The 16707-nt window shown below is 34.5% G+C and overlaps 2 protein-coding genes across 2 annotated transcripts; one reads left to right on the top strand and one right to left on the bottom strand.

Annotated features, from left to right (window-relative positions):
• Window positions 1-895: 895 nt before the first annotated feature.
• On the top strand, window positions 896-6676 carry LOC140754056 (trypsin-1). Its single transcript, XM_073088967.1, has 6 exons — window positions 896-1149; window positions 1656-1833; window positions 4974-5090; window positions 5427-5593; window positions 5854-6005; window positions 6341-6676. The coding sequence occupies exons 1-6, from the start codon at window positions 1074-1076 to the stop codon at window positions 6542-6544; spliced, it is 894 nt and encodes a 297-aa protein (XP_072945068.1). The 5' UTR covers window positions 896-1073; the 3' UTR covers window positions 6545-6676.
• SmydA-5 (SET and MYND domain containing, arthropod-specific, member 5) lies at window positions 6586-14642 on the bottom strand. The gene is made up of 6 exons (XM_073088966.1): window positions 14548-14642; window positions 11700-11742; window positions 10492-10676; window positions 8960-9085; window positions 8464-8586; window positions 6586-7813 (listed from the first exon to the last, which is right to left on the bottom strand). Exons 2-6 carry the CDS (start codon window positions 11736-11738, stop codon window positions 6718-6720), a joined length of 1569 nt encoding a protein of 522 aa, XP_072945067.1. The 5' UTR covers window positions 11739-11742; window positions 14548-14642; the 3' UTR covers window positions 6586-6717.
• Window positions 14643-16707: the final 2065 nt, after the last annotated feature.

Below are 16707 nucleotides of genomic sequence, written 5' to 3'. Positions count from 1 at the left end.
CAAATCCTAAAACCATAGTCACTTCTCTATACTACCTGCCTCCTTATCACTGACATTGCATAGAAATATTTCGATAATGCCTATGTATTCCCGACTTAATGACTTTTTGTGACTTATTCTCAAGTCCTGACAAATCCCAAAACCATAGTCACTTCTCTATACTACCTGCCTCCTTATCACTGACATTGCATAGAAATATTTCGATAATGCCCATGTATTGTGTGTAATGACAGGCGGTTCCGCGACTCTTATCGCTCTATCAACCGAGGCCTGAACCTGACATTGAACTGAGGTTAGTGATGGGTCGATTTTACATCGATATCGATATTTTAACTATCAAAGTTTAGGTTCACCTAACATTGAATGCTCATGATGTACGTAATCATGATCATATTTATAATCAATTTTAGATAGGATATGATACGTACGCATATCTAACACTTATCATAAGTGTTTTTGTCAAATCTTCCCGTAAGAATTAAGTTTAATCTTTTGAAATAGACTGGCTTACCATGTTATTTGTAGCTTTGTATTTTACTGTGTGCTTTGTATTTTAGCATCAAAGTTATGGTAAATTTAGATCAGTTTTTTTCAAAGATTAACGCGTATAGAATTTATAAAATATATTTTTTAAACTTTGGTATCAAAATATAAGCTCAGAAAATGAATGTAATTTTTAGTTTATATACGATAATAAAAGTATCTGTATAAATTGCACTTAAAATTTAGAAGTTTATCGATAAATTGCCCACAATGCAACCACATCCTTAACAACCGACTTATACGGGCAGGCCTTCGAACAAACGGAGGAGGCTCGACTCAGAACAAATCATAGTATCCTTTAAATATGTGACTTATGAAATCACATCCTCACAATCAGTGCACGCACTGACAAGTGCATATTTGCACTTTATTTATTTATGTATTTTATTCAAAGTATTTATTTTTATTTAGTGTTATATTTTTAAATAGTAGTATTTATTTTTATTAAGTGTTCTATTTTTATTTTTTTTATTTGAATTATTATTTAGCTTATTCTTAATTAATTTAGAAATTTGTGCTATTTTTAAATTATGAAAATGAATTCGTTGTTCTTTGTGACATATATTGTTCTAAATTTAATTTCGTTTGGATTGTGTTATGTGAATCGTGAGTGTTTTCTTTAGTTAATTTTCTTTTATCAACATTTCGCAAATTTATAAACATGTCGTTTAAACATTTTTTTAAGTGATAATTGGAAGTTTTAAATAACCGCTCAGAAATAAGTGGCAGTGAAATAAAAATTACCAAAAAAAAGTTAATAAACAAAATAATTAATGTAATAGCTGCTTATATAACAATGCACAAAATATATTCAGGGTGAAGTCGTTTACACCATAAATAAATTCCACAGAATAGGTAATTGCATAATTGCTTAATGTAGTATGCATTGTATCTAAAATATATCGTACAAACTACTACACTAAAAAAACTTTCAAATTTTACATAAAACATTAAACTTACTCATTAAGAAGTCAAAATAACGACACCACTCGTATGTAGTACGAGTAATATACATTTTCATGTGAATAAAACTAACTTTTCACCAAACTATTAAAATAACCATCAAGTATTAGACAACAATAGACGCATCTTATTACGAAAACAAATTTCAGTGGCCGATATAGAATGCGGCGTGGAAACAGCACGGCGGGGTCGTATCGTGGGCGGCACGGACAGCCTCCCAGCGGAGTTCCCGTGGGCGGCGAGCGTGTGGCGGCAGGGCGCGCACCAGTGTGGTGCTACCGTCATCAGTGATAGGTGGCTGTTGACCGCTGGACATTGTGTGTGCAGGTGCGTATGTGTATTCAGTGAATGTTGCTAGTCTTAAGTTTTGAGGGCATAGATAAGTATAGATATCTCACCGCCCTGTAATTGAAAGAAGCCATTAAATGGCTTAAACGGCTGACAATTCTGTCAGCTACTTATATAATGCACAGTTAAGTGGTGCAAAAACACGAAATCGAAGAAAAAGGTCGGAGAAATATCGTTTATTTCGTAAATGCTCTAAAATCTACATTTTTTAATATTTTTAAAACACGAAAATAGAAGACAGTGACAATTTCGATTGTCAAAACTGGTTACATTTTCTTGTTAGGAGTGAGTAATCTTTATTATTCTATGGTATTGGGCTATAACCTTGCATTTTCTGGAAATCTAGTTCTGATACTAATCAAGTATATTAAAATAAGAAATATATTTTCAGCGCGCAAATCTGCGGGCACAAGCATGTAATATGAATAAAAGAACATTTTCCGCACGGATTATTTTCTAATATTTTGCACGTAGGATGAATTGCTAAATTGCTTTAAAACCTTTTACTTCCAAGGCGAAACGGAAATCATTGGCCAAGTGCGAGTCGATCTCGCATAAGAAGGCTTCTGTACTACCAATTTGCCATTTTTTTTAAATTACTAATATTTTTATCATAGGATATATAGAAGTAAATACATTGTGAAAATTTGAACCGTTACAGTTCAAGAGATAAAGCGAAAAACGCCGAAAAGCATTTCTATTATGGCGACCCCAATTCTTAGATTTTTTTTATTTTAGTATTTTTTGTTACAGCCGCCACGGTTACATTTACGCTTTACATACTCTGTAAAAATTCTAGTGTCCACGGTTCAAGCTAAAGAGCCCTGTGACAGATGGACAGACCGCTTAGTAATAGGGTTCCGTTTTTACCCTTTATATACGGAACCCTAAAATAGGAACGACGTCACGTTTCAGACGCGTCGCGACGTCTGAAAATTTAGCAAAAAGAAGTTAAACATGAACTCGCATTATCATTTATATACGTTTGTTCCCGCTGGCAAATTTCAATTTTACTTACATGTTCCACTGACGTATGTGGAACTACAGAAAGGGCAGATTCTCGCTTGCTTTTAAATACTTGATGTCAGAAAAAATATTTTTGAAATTCCTTAGAAAGAAAACGATTTTTATTTCTTGAAAGAATCATCATTCTTGCAAGCTTACAGCAAACGCGTCAGATTTTTAATTTTGGTTCTTAAGACTTTAAGTTTCAAGGTTTCTTTGTTTGCGAAGTACCTTCAAACGAAGACTTGATATAGTATATGATTTCACCTAGTTCTGCCTTAGAACAACAATGTTAAATACTACTGCTGATTTGAAAGATGTGCCCGAGGTAAAATAACTAACAATGGAATCGTTTGAAATAGGCCCAATAGGGTCGTATCTATGACAGATTACAAGTAGAACTTCAATACCAATGTAGTGTAGATTTACTTTATTTAGATCATAGATTAGTAAAGATTACTCACTCCTAACAAGAAAATGTACCTCGTTTTGAGAATTGAAAAAGTTTTGCCACGTCTCCGTGCTAAAATGTCCCTAAAATATTTGAAATTATTATTATAAATTGTTTATTTATCATGTAAATTACGCAGTATTAGTTATTTATTCGTAAATTTTCTCTAAAAATGTTTTTATTTGTCAAGAATTCAAAAAAAGAACTTACTATAATAAGCCATTTGCGGCTTCATTCAATTTCAAGGCGGCGAAGTATCTTTACTAATCTATGATTTAGATATATTTATTTAGATAGTGTGTTGATTACAATTGTGCACTTAAGCACAATGATCACTCATCATCAGGTAGACTTCTTGCTCATTTGCTACTGAAAAAATGATTTATTCAATTTTATGAAAAATTAAACTTAAAATCGTCTAAAATTTTACAGTACTGATTACTGTCTACAGTCTTTTACATTATGTACTTTTTAGAAAAAATAAATAGAAAAAAGATACGTTTTCTGCTCTGAAGGATGAGGTATAAAGTTTATCAAGGCCATCACATTATGATAAAATACCAACATAATTAGTTGAGCTGTAATGATTTGGCGATAAAGTTTCGCTTTTAACTATAATCAGACCGAGAACCATTTCACCGCATCTAGCATACGATAAAACATTCCCTTTAAGTCCTGTTCGGCGTTGAGTCGCAACAAGTCATATGCGAATCATTAATTTTTTCTCCGCATCCATCTTCGTGTCATAGACGGTTATCGTTAGAACTACAAACGTTTTTCTTCACTTTAGTTCTTGGATGTTTTTTAGACTGAAGAATTATTGGGAGTTTTAACTCTCAGTTATGGCTGAATTTGAAATTATTTCGCCTTATACTGGAATGTCGGTATTCGCTGTAGCTTAATCATTTTGATGATTAATGAAGGTTAAAGCTTCAGTGAAATGAATTTTACAATATTATCCAATCTGCTTTTGATTCTGTGACCAGCTCATATCTGTGTATGGACTGATAAAGCCCAGAGAACAACTAAATTGAATAATATGTTTGGTGCATTTCCACTTATTTGCCACCACAAAGATTTTTACCAGTATTAAGTCTTAAAGTTCACGGCCTTTTTTTCTGTGTCTAAAACAAGGGTTTTAGGTACAAAGCGTTTTGAAACTTTTCAAAACAAATTTCTGACCAACCAATATGGTACCGTATATAAACCAACCTAAAAGGCCTGAAGCGTTCTGCTACGTTGAAAATGTTACCCCGGCGAGTGGAAAGATATCGCTATGTGCCGCAAAGACCGTAAAGTGTGGTCACTCGGAATGGGGGTAATTTTGTTTATCTGTTTGTACCAGGGCAGTATCTTTCAGCAATTTTTAGTATACCGTTTAGAGGCGGTTAGGTGTTTTGCCTGGGATATGGTCGTCAGCAGTAATATATTGAACGATACGATCGATTAACTATTATATTATGTACATTCTGTTTATAAACTTTTTTAATAAAAAAGAAACAAATTATTTTGAGTTTGTGTCCAAACTTTTTAAACTTCATTACTTATTTATTTAAGTAAATTAACTTCTTTTCTAAAACTGAAAAAGTAGTAAGTAGTACGAACCACTACGGATTTTGGCGGGTGTTTTATTAGTTTAGTAAAAATTATAATTTTGTTGCAGTGCATTCGAAGAATTTTTCAAAACTAAACAGTTATCAGTTGTAGTTGGATACACGGATATATCTACTAAGAAGGATAATGAAGCATTGTCCAAGATTATACCGCATCCAGAATATAGGTATGTAGACATTTATTACCTGTCTATGTAAGTCCTCATCATCTATTACTATCCCACTTCAGAGATCTCCTCTCAGAATGAGATTAGTAAAATTTTTGAGTGGTTGACTTCATATTATCACTAAAGACCAGCTCCTTGAAGAAAGGACATTAGAGACAACACAGTTCATAAAAAGAGAAATATACATGTTTCCTAACAGTGTTTATTTCTCTCGATTTGTGCTTTACAGACATACTCTTTATACTTCTCTAAATCGCACTCCTCGCACCTACAACTAGTATTAGTGACGATTTCGTAGTCCAAGAAACAAAACGTTTAAAAATCTCAAAATTACAGATGTAAGAAGAAATCCAACGACGTAGCGCTTCTGAAAACGATCCGCCAGCTCACCTGGACAAATGAGCTGCGACCTGCGTGCTTGCCACAACCCTTGTCCTCTGACTTCAGTGGTACCCTGGCCACGGTAGCTGGGTGGGGTTTCACCAACGAAGATAGAGCTATTGGTAAGTTTCTTCAGATATTTGTAATAGAAGTAGCATAAGAGCAAGCACTGGATATTAAATGATCATCGTCGCTTGTGGAGGTTTGCTACTTGCCCAAAATTCAGGGAGTCCTGTCTAAAGTAAATACTTTTGAAAATTTGCTACTCTTAGTAAGTAAGTTCGAGTTTCTTATATATTCAAAAACGACTAAACTGAAAACATTATATTGGAAGAGTTTTTCAAATTCGGTGCTGATTATAGATGATTTTTTAATATTTCAGGGTCAAGACCAAACATTTTACAGAAAACTGAAGTATTAGTGGTGGCTAACGATGAATGCAACACTTGGTATGAGTCAAAGGGCAGCAAAGTGAAGGTCATTCCGACACAGATGTGCGCTGGGCACGAGAAGGGCGGCAGGGACTCTTGCTGGGTAAAGAAATTGTATTAAAATGTGCACATGAAATAATTTTACCGAATTGCGTTATTTTGCAAAAAAACAAAATTTCATTCTAAATTTCTAAAATTCAGAAACATTTCGGAGCACTCTTTTTCACATTTATTATTATACTTGTTAAACTCCTACTCTGTTCCTCATAAAGTTCTTTATGATTCTATGAAAGCCTCGTCAAATTTCATTTAATTTCTAAGATTAACTTGTATAGACTCACTAAAATAAAAATTAACATTATGTACTTTTGTCCATCTAACTACGCGGGCATAGACACCATGTAGTACACAATTATTTAATCAAGTAATGAATTACAGGCTGATAGCGGTGGCCCCCTACTAGCTCACGGAGACAATGGCCGCTCAATGGTGATTGGTGTGGTATCTACTGGAAGTGGCTGTGCCAGAGAGAGAATGCCTGGCATCTACACCAGAGTATCTAGATTTACAGAATGGATTACGTCTAATGTGAATGGTGACGACGCCAGATCAGGATTAAGTTGGTACCTCGGAAAACGATAGATTATTATTAAATATAAGTTAAGATAAATAAGTTTGAGCAATAGTATTAACATTTAATAATATAATATCAAAGATATAAACAAAGAAACATCTCACTGTGATAATAGACTAAGCTATAGGAACATAAGTATTTATTGTTAACGTTTAAATTTATTAATGTTGAAATAAAAAATTCAAAAATGTATTTTCTTTTCCTTACAATACCTTTCAAAATCTCGCTGGCTACCCTCTAATACAGCGTACAGTTTCTTTCCTGAAGTTTCTTCTAGTTCATCTTTTAGAGATTCTAGTGCTGTTTCGATAGCAGCCTTAGCTTCAACTAGAAGCGGCTTTATTTCTTCAGTTGTTCTAATAGTACCATCAGATTTTACCTTTTTAGACTTCAAAACTAGTGCTGAGTGTAGTTCATGGTGCAAAACTGATGTATAAAGACAAAGCCTGGCGTTGCCAGGGTCAAGAGTCTTGGTGATATTAATAAGATCCCTACACATTCTTATTTTCTTGTCTAAGATGTCTTCCGACATAAAGCTCGGTTGTCTTCCATACAACTGCACTAATGAATGTTTTATCGAGTACAAATGATAGTGATTTGGATGTAAAAATGTTGATAATCGACACAGAAGATTTTCTAACATCGTAACAGATCCTCCCATCATCAAAACGTTATCAACTTCTTCTCCCATTTGTGAAATAAGCATATTGATCTGAGAATTATTTACTTTGACTTTACATTTATTGCATGCCCATTCAGTTTCTTCATCTAATGGATTTTCGGGTAGATGAATACCATCACAGGTTTCATTGCCATCACCAAAACATTTCATAGCGCTCAAGTATGTGCCCAGTTCCGTTGGATCACTGCATCTTTCACATTTACACGAAAAATATTTCGTGTCCTTCAAATGTTGCCTTCTAGCTTGCGTCCCCCAAAGTGCATGACTGTACATTGTGGTTATATGATTGTCTTTTATTATTGGTAATACAACTTTAATCGTAATCCTGTACAAATCGCTATCTTTCTTCGATAGATTGAAAGAGTGTTTCGTGTTCGGCACACAACTATGCTCCATTATACATGTCTTCGCATACAGAGCGAGCAATTCAGAGCCTTCAGGCAAACGGATTTCTAATCCGTTTGTGTCAATAATGCCACACATTTCGTGAAGGAGTTGCTCCGATATTTCTGGCAAATATTTCTTCTTCAGATTACCGTCGAGTTTATTTATAAAACTGTTCATCAGATATTCAACGATAAATTCGTTTGCTTCGCTGGAATAGAAAAACACTTGTCAGTTTAAAAGTTTTCAGACATGTTATATTACTTACTCCATGTTATATTTACTCCAATTATAGTAATAATATTGCGTTTCAATGAAGCCCTTAAGAACAGCAATTAATAGGATGATCGATTTGATGCCAATAAATATTGCCTTACATCTTTCCATTAACTTCTTTTTTAGGGTTTTACCCAAAGAGTAAAAATGGAATCCTATTACTAAGACTTCGCTGTCTGTCCGTCTGTCACAGGGCTCTATATTTGGAGCCGTAATAGATAGACACTTAATTTTTTACAGAGGGTGCATAACGGTGGCCGCTATAACAAAAAATACTAAAAATAAAAAAAGTTGAATACAAAAAGGGCCCCCATACAACTGCTATTAGATATTTTTTCAACTAACTTTTGAACCGTCATATGCAGACAGTTCAAATTTTCATAATGTCTGTACTTCAATAGCTGTTATAATAATAAATACTAGAAATAAAAAAATAAAAAAAAAAGTTTGGCTGTACGGAACACCCCGGGTGCGGATTTGACTTGCACTTGGCCAATTATTTTAATGAAATACATTTAATGGTAACGTAATACTATTTACTAGAGCTGCATGCTCGTTCGCAGCAAAATAAATAATGATACATACTCATAGACTTCAGTTCCGGGTGTTCGGCATTCCATGTGAGACTGCATTTCCAGCAACTTCTTCCAGGCTACAGGATTCGTGTTTTGGAGCAGGACGCAACGTAGCGGCAGCAGTGCATCGTGTCTGGAGAAGAAATATACCAAATATAAATTCTTAGTGTTTATTACGCATACCAATATGAAACACTGCTGTGTTCAGAGATGAAGGTGTGGTAAGATAGAGAAATTTCTTAAAAGCTTCTGAGATTATTCCCTAGGAATATTAATGTCATCCCCCATGGCCAATGTTAGGTTGGACGCTTATATGTATTATCAGTCATTGAAAATAAATGTTCATGGATGACAGCGGCTTCGAAAAATAGAGAGATTTTACTGGTAAAAAGTAACTTATTGTTTTCACCACAAGCAATATCTAACAAATATATTACATTTAATACAAAGTTCTACTTGACAAAGGCGTTACTTCTAAAAATAATATGGAAAGTTCAAAGGTTTACCTGTAATATTCCGCCATGTTATCAAGAACGCATTCTGGTCGTGCGCTGAGAATCTGACACTCAATGCCGTGGTGCTTAGGATCCTTAAGTCCAGGACAGTTCCCAGAGCAGACTGGCCATCCACATCTGGAAATGCATATATTTAGTATTTTAATACAATGAAATCCATGCTGCGGATTACAGCCTTTTAAAATGACACGTCATTTAATAATAATTGGTTATTTAAGGCTTTAACCCCAAAACTATTTAAGGCATTTTTGACTATCTCTAATAAATAATTTCGGATTAAGCTATTTGCACACAGCTGATATAATTGCCGTGTAGGTATAGGAGTATTTCATAATTCTTCAATTAATATTAATTAGGCAAAATCACTTTTCCTCTTAATAACTTGCTAACGTAAAAAAGTAAGCAGGCAAAATCACTTTTCCTCTTAATAACTTGCTAACGTAAAAAAGTAAGCAGATTTGTACAGAATTTCAGAATGTAAGTGTTATATTTATTATTTTCTAAAACAAAAAGAGGTCTCTACACCAGAATTTACCTGATAATTGATTTGTACAGATATTATTCAAGAATTTTATAATGTCTACCTACAAAGTTGTACATGTCTATTGTTAACATAATTGGTCTACATTCCATCAAAGATATAAAAATAAGTAATTTCGCAGGTGTACAATGTACGTAATTATGGCAATTATTTCTGCTATTATATGCCTTCTCAAACTACGCACAATATCAGTGAAACAAACAATTTTAAAGGTATATTTCAAATTATGTACGTACTTATTATTTATTAATTAACTTAGTATTATTTAAATGAAAGTAATAAAATGTAGTTTATTATTTTATTTATCTTATATATAAAATTTTATATGCATGTCTGAGAATCGGCTACTATGTATTTTTCATACCCCTAAGTAATAAGGGCTGTTCAGCCTTAACATTTTTTTATTTATACGCCAACACAACGTTTGCCGGGTCGGCTAGTAATTACAATAATATTCAGCTAGCTTAGTAAATATGGATTTCTTTAAGATTGAAGTAGCAAACTAGGATTTATTTCAATGGTTTACATTTTATTTAGTTACCAGTACCAGTACCAGTATGAGTTATTACGTTTGCTCGAAAACGTTCAACGTTTACGAATTCGCTCACACAGCTCTCACGTAGGGTCCACCATGTTCCATCGGAACTAAAATTTCGCATTATAAGTTTTAAAAAACTGAATAGTCAATTGTAACGACATTTAATTTTACAAATATTAAAATAATTCATTTATTTTTGCTACTTACACTATTATAGTTCCGTTTTTTTAATTTTTGCCGCGGAATTTTAGTTCCGATACCGTCCTACGGATACAGGTAGGGATATCTTACCCTATCTGGGGTCGATTACAGTTCATGGGGTGCGGTGACCATAGGTGGACTGCATGCTCATCTGCTACTTCGATATTATAAAAAAAAAACCTCCAAATCTATCTTTACTGCTCGCACTCTCATAAACTTCAATGACCTCTGTCTTAAACTTACTTAGAGCATCGTTCACCAACATCAGTAAACACAGGCTTGTAGCAGCCGACACACGGCATTGAGGCGTCAGGGTCTCCCATGGCCTTAGGCCCGAAGACCAGAGGACACTCGGCCAAGACAACATCGCCTGGCACCAAGTCTCGAGTGGCTACGAAGTATCGACCAAGCTCTTCGGAAGAGCGCACCTAAAAAAGGCATTATGTTTGTTTTTGATTTTTTGGTTCTTCGAACGAAATACAGGGCATAAACAGAGAAAATATTGGAAAAATTAAAGACCTATTCTGTACCTACGTATTTACATGCAATAAAAAATACTGAATACTTAGTACATTCGACCCTGTACTAAGTATGCAGTATTTTTTGTAAGGGGTGGAGGCTCTGGCGAGACGAAGGAGCCCCCTAATCATTGTCTGAATTAAAAAGACTTTTTTTCCGTCAAGCCTTTCAAAAAATGCTGCCAACGAATAAAATTATATCAATACTGTTTGGAAAAACGGAAAACTGCTTGAAAAAATGTAATAATTGTCATAATTCACTTTGTGAATTCAAATCGTATCGAGTAGCGACATCTGTCCAGAACGTTAGTAGTTAAACTAACTGCTTACTCACGTGTTAACAATGACACAAGTACGCGCTAACTCAAAACGACAGGACGTAGTTCTAAGCATGGCCGCTAGATGGAGCGAAAATATTATTTGAAAACAAGATTGCTATGTATTTACTTTATAACTTTATTTAGGATTTAATATCCATTATTTATATTTAATCTCATTGGACTTTAGTTATTTTGGAAGTATCGTAATATTAACAAGAAAGATTGAAGGATCTGTCTGTAATATTGTTAGCGTAACGTAATGGCGACGCCTTTGAAAGTTTGGAAGTGATTTATAGTACGAAAATGTAGGACATTTCCATACATTCATACATTTTCATAAAATATTTGGCTCGGTTGCAAGTAACGACGCTAAGTCTTGTGGTAAAGGGTCAAAGGGCTTTAGGGCTCGTTTTCAGGATAAAAAACAAGAAATGAAGCTTTTAGTCATTTTGGGATTGGTAATTACAGACCCTCTTAAAAAACTACATCCAAATTAATGTACACGTGTGTTATAATTATTAGAAGTAAGTATAGTGTTAGTGCAAAAAATATTCGGGAACCGAGAATAATAGAAGGTGCTCATAGAGACCCTCGTATTAATTAAATACAGTACCTCATACGGCAAATCCGTTGTTCCATTTTCTTGGCCCATTATTCTGAAAATGAAATATATTTCAAAAAAATATTTATGAATTCTATGTATGTAATTGGAGCATATATTCCTGATTTAAGCTAAATGTTTAGATAGAAGATTAAACAGAAGTTTTTTTTTATTCATATCTGTACCAAATAGATCAAAAAAGCACAGGTTTCCCACCAAGCTCTATCAAGGCCATTAACCTGCCTTAACTCTAAGTCGAAATGCTCATTGTAATGATTAATTATAAAACTTTTTGCCTAATAACGTCAGTGTTAAGTGCAGGGGGGTTACTACCATCTTTTCAAACAATATTATTTTAATCATACTTTTACTTTTTTGCAGGATATTTAACTTTTTAAGCAAAATATGACAATTTCAGTTGGTTATATACAATGGATAAGCGAAAAATTATCGAAGCGAAAAAGGATTTCAGTTTGTTCAACTGTGTATGACGGAATATTTTACTGTTTTAAGGAGGAAATGAAACTTTCCTGAACTACGATGGTTTTTAGAAGATGGTGGTAGGCCCCCTGATGAGGTCTAGTCTGAAGAGGATGGTAATAAAGATCTTCTTCGGCCGACTTTAGGTAGGACTCAAGTCTTATCAGGGGTTGATTACAAATACCCATTGGCAGCAGTAGCAGTAGCCACTCTCCATTAAGTGGACTGAATGCTCGACACTACAATATTATAAAAGAACTAAGTATTCGCTATTTCCATCTCAACATTATCTAAAGGTTAATCCAATCTAAGGATAATCTTTTTTAAGTTTTAGCGATACCAATACCTACCTATACACTGTACCTATATAATATTAGTGAATAAGAGACTAATAATATCTGACGATGATGTTGGAATGATTGGCTGAGCGACTTGGCAACGTCCAGATAAGGTCGCTCGGGCGAACTCCGCGCCGTGTCAAGGTAGAAAAACGAAAAGTAAACAATACCTTCCTTTATATACAGCCATTATTAATAATTAATCTATCCAACTGACTGAACGTCTACACTAATATTATAAAGAGGAAAACTTTGTTTGTTTGTTTGGTTGTAATGAATAGGCTCAAAAACTACTGCACCGATTTTAAAAATTCTTTCACCATTCGAGTAACATAGGCTATATTTTATATGAAATATATTTGATAAACAGATTTTGAGGCGGTACAAAGTTTGCCGGGTCAGCTAGTTTGACATATTTTTCATAACCCCTATTATTAAACTATCCATTGTATTCCTAACAAAGATCGAAATTTGTCAATTTTTAGTAAGCAGCAATTTTGAGATGTCTAGGTATATCTGGTAAGCAAAACATTGTGTAGATTGATAATTAATAATGAGTGATACTCTACAGAGGCTTATTTAAATTATAGAAAAGTTCTAGGTGGTTTATCTACTTCGGTACTGCAGCTGACTGCCTTACAGCAGCAGCTGCTATGGTGTGGTTTGAAGCTTGTGGTTCTCGTAAACCCATTAGTGTCTCACTGTTTGGCACAGGTCTGCTCTCAGACTGAGAGGGATTCAGGCCAAAGTCCACCGCACTGACCAAATGCCAATTGAAAACGTCTTTGAGATTTTTTATTAAGAACTATAAGACGTGTAGATTTCCTCACGATGTTTTCTTTCTCTGTTTAAGCAAGTGATAATTAATTTTTCACCAGATATACAGGTCTGGGGTTTGAACCTTGTACCCCCGATTGCCCCCTATCTATTTTCTATCATTGCTTAAATTTATTTAGAATAATTTAACCCAGGCATTGTACCAGGAAATTGAAGGAAATGATCGCCTCGTCATTCAAGTTAAGAATATGAATGAAACAAAGGTGGTACAACCCTCTGTGCTCTCGTTTGAAAGGTGTGGTAAGGGTAAGGTATCATACTTTTCTGGGGCATTCCAGCTTGATCCTCAGAGGCACATCTGTGGTCACCCTCAGGTAGAAATATAATCTTATCTGGGGTTGATTACATGTGTCCATGGGCGGTAGTAGCCACTTACCATCAGGACTGCATGCTTGTCAGCTACTCCTATTTTATATAAAAAATCACAATAAACGTGCATTCTTATTTACTTTTATTGATTAAATGCAGACATATTAAGGTTACTTCCTGGGCCAATGACCGATGTTAAGACATTGGGATGGACAAAAATACATTCGGTGCTCATTATAACGCATTGTTATGTTTGAAATAGATCTCCGGTATATTACATTGTAATAAATTGTATTACATTGTTATAAACTCTAACACTAACTGACTGAGGAATAGTTTGTAAAGCTGAATGTGAACGAGTTGCGCAGAAGTTCCTTATAAAACGTAGACGAGTACCTACTAGTAAAGATTTTCTGAAAATGTATCTCCCAATAAGGTCTAATCGGATAAAAGGTTATATGTAAAATAGTATATAAATTAAACATTATCAAACAATCTAATATTTTCTTTCATTATCAAAGAATAGTTTACAATAAGCAATGGTAATTTTATAAATTTCGAAAATAATTGAGTAACGTTCTGATGTATGATTATTTACCTATCCTACGATTATTTAACTACCGGAACAATAAAATCTATTTCAAATAAGTGAATAGTAGTCATTTTTAAGCTCGGGAATTAATTGTTTATAACCTAACTTTCTTTAGTATTTTAAATTTGTTAATATTATACTTTAAATCTATTACCGAGTAGAGCACGTGCAGTAAGCCTTTAAATGAAAAATGGGTGAAACGAAAACCATTTTTCCTCCACCATTCACCGACCAATGGTGCCACGTGGCACCATAACCCATAAAGCAACCAAAAATAATACCAAACTATAAATAGTCCACATACCTTAGGAACAAAACTAGCACAACACAGATTATGATAGCACTTCTTATTTCACGTCACGGGTTATGAGGCGTGCGCAGGCGCAGGGAAGAGACCCGAGACTGCTTGAAGCAGCTTCCTTACGTAAGATCCGGATATAAATGCTTGGATGTGGTATGAAACTCTTCTAACGTTAAGTAGAATTTTCAGGTATTAGGACTATTATGTCTTCCGGTTTTGTTTGTAGTGAAATTTAATGTAGGTACACATTTTATATTATTTTTTATATTTTAATGGCGAGAAAATCTTTATATTAAAAAGCATATATACGGTCGAATTGAGTAACCATCTCCTTTTTTGAAGTCGGTTAAAAAGCATTTAGAATAAATTATTTCAAAATTACACACGAATTATGTACATCTATTGATTCATATTTTTGTAAAAAATTAAGTAATTATTAATTTTATTAGGTAAAATACCCTGATAGGTATTCCACCTATTAGTGTATTCTACGTATCAGGGTAATTAAACATGTTTTCAAAAGTATAGAAACAAATAAGATCTGCGAATAAATCTTATTCCCAACCCTATAAAAAAGTTGATCATGAACCAGTATATTTCAATTAATATTATGATACTACAAATTTGCTGAAGACTTAAAGTTGTACATAGTACGAGTACCTATCTACCACCACATCTATAGAAAAGTACAAACATACCTATTTCTTGCGTGAAGTACTTCTTGCGTTTCAGACATGATTACGTCTCATCTACATATCTTCCCCCTCAGGTCCTCAGGAGTGGCAAAGCATCTATGACCGAATACACCTAGAATTTATGTCCTAAAGGAAGCTGCTTATAAATTTCCATGGGCGGCAGTGACCACTTACCATCTCATATTCTTATAGTAATAATGAAATAATTGGCCAAGTGCAAATCGAACTGGCACACGGAGGGTTCCGTACCACCAACATTTTCATTTTATTTATTTTTTTAGTATTTGTTATTATATCAGGCACTGAAGTAAATACATTGTAAAAATTTGAACTGTCAAGCTAAAAACGTTGAGAAATAGCCCTTGCGTGTATGGCGACCCACATTTATTTTCGACTTTGTTTTATTTTTAGTATTTGTTGTTATAGCAGCCACCATTATAAATACTCTGTTAAAAATGTAAGAGTCTGTCTATTATGGTTCAGTAGATAGAACCCTGTGACAGACGGACAGTCAGCGGAGTTTTAGTTTACCCATTACTTTACCACTGCTGGGCACGGGCACTTAGTAATTTTATTTGGAACTCTCAGCGTGCAGATTTCCTTACGATTTTCTTCATCGTTTAACCAATAATTAATGTCTAATGCGCTCATAACTTTGAAAAATCAGAGGTACATACTGCGAGCCTATTTTTTTTGTTATCGAAGGGGAAACCTTCAACAGGTACCCACAGGTGCAGTGGGTGCGACACAGAGTTATGTGGGATTCTTATCGCATTAAAACCCCCCGGTGGCCGTCCTCGGCGATGCGTAGAGGACTCCGGGATCTCCAAAGGAACGCAACCGGAATCCTCTTAGCGCGTAGCCCCGTCGGGCTCCACCCAGGTGAGCTTGACGCTCGCCGCACCGTCTGGTGCGTACGACGGTATGCGACCACACATACCGTCGTCCATACCGGGGTCCATACTGCGTGCCTGAGATTCGAACCTTGGACCTACCGATTGAAAAACTGAGATTCAATCTACTAGGCTTTCACTGCTTTTACGGATTCTCATCGTAATATGGATGTTAATTATTAAAAAACAAATAATTTCCAAAACTAAAGGTTTTTTTCATAATGAACAGAATAATTTCATACTCCGACATGGACAAATGCATTATGATAGACTTTAAACACATTTGTGAACATTAGTTCTCATACAAGTTTATCTTACGAGATTTAGATACTTCATCGTTGATTTGGGTATATCATGTACGTATTTCATAGAACAGACCTGAACCACTTCGAAGATGCAGAATATATAGATCAATTATATAAACACGAACTCAATCTGATAAATTAATGTTTGCAGATGCATAAACATTTGTTATAACCGAGGAGCATAAGTATTGCAATACTTCACTATGTTGGCACATCTCCCAAGTTTGTAGACCATGGTGATAATTATGTGTATCTATTTAAAACGAGTAT

This window comes from Epargyreus clarus, unplaced genomic scaffold (genome assembly GCF_041222505.1).
Source record: "Epargyreus clarus isolate Ecla_fem2 unplaced genomic scaffold, WU_Ecla_fem_2.2 ptg000027l, whole genome shotgun sequence".
NCBI classification, from domain to species: Eukaryota; Metazoa; Arthropoda; class Insecta; order Lepidoptera; family Hesperiidae; genus Epargyreus; species Epargyreus clarus.
Note: the sequence above shows the minus strand (reverse complement) of the source record. Positions and strands in the feature narration are given on the sequence as shown.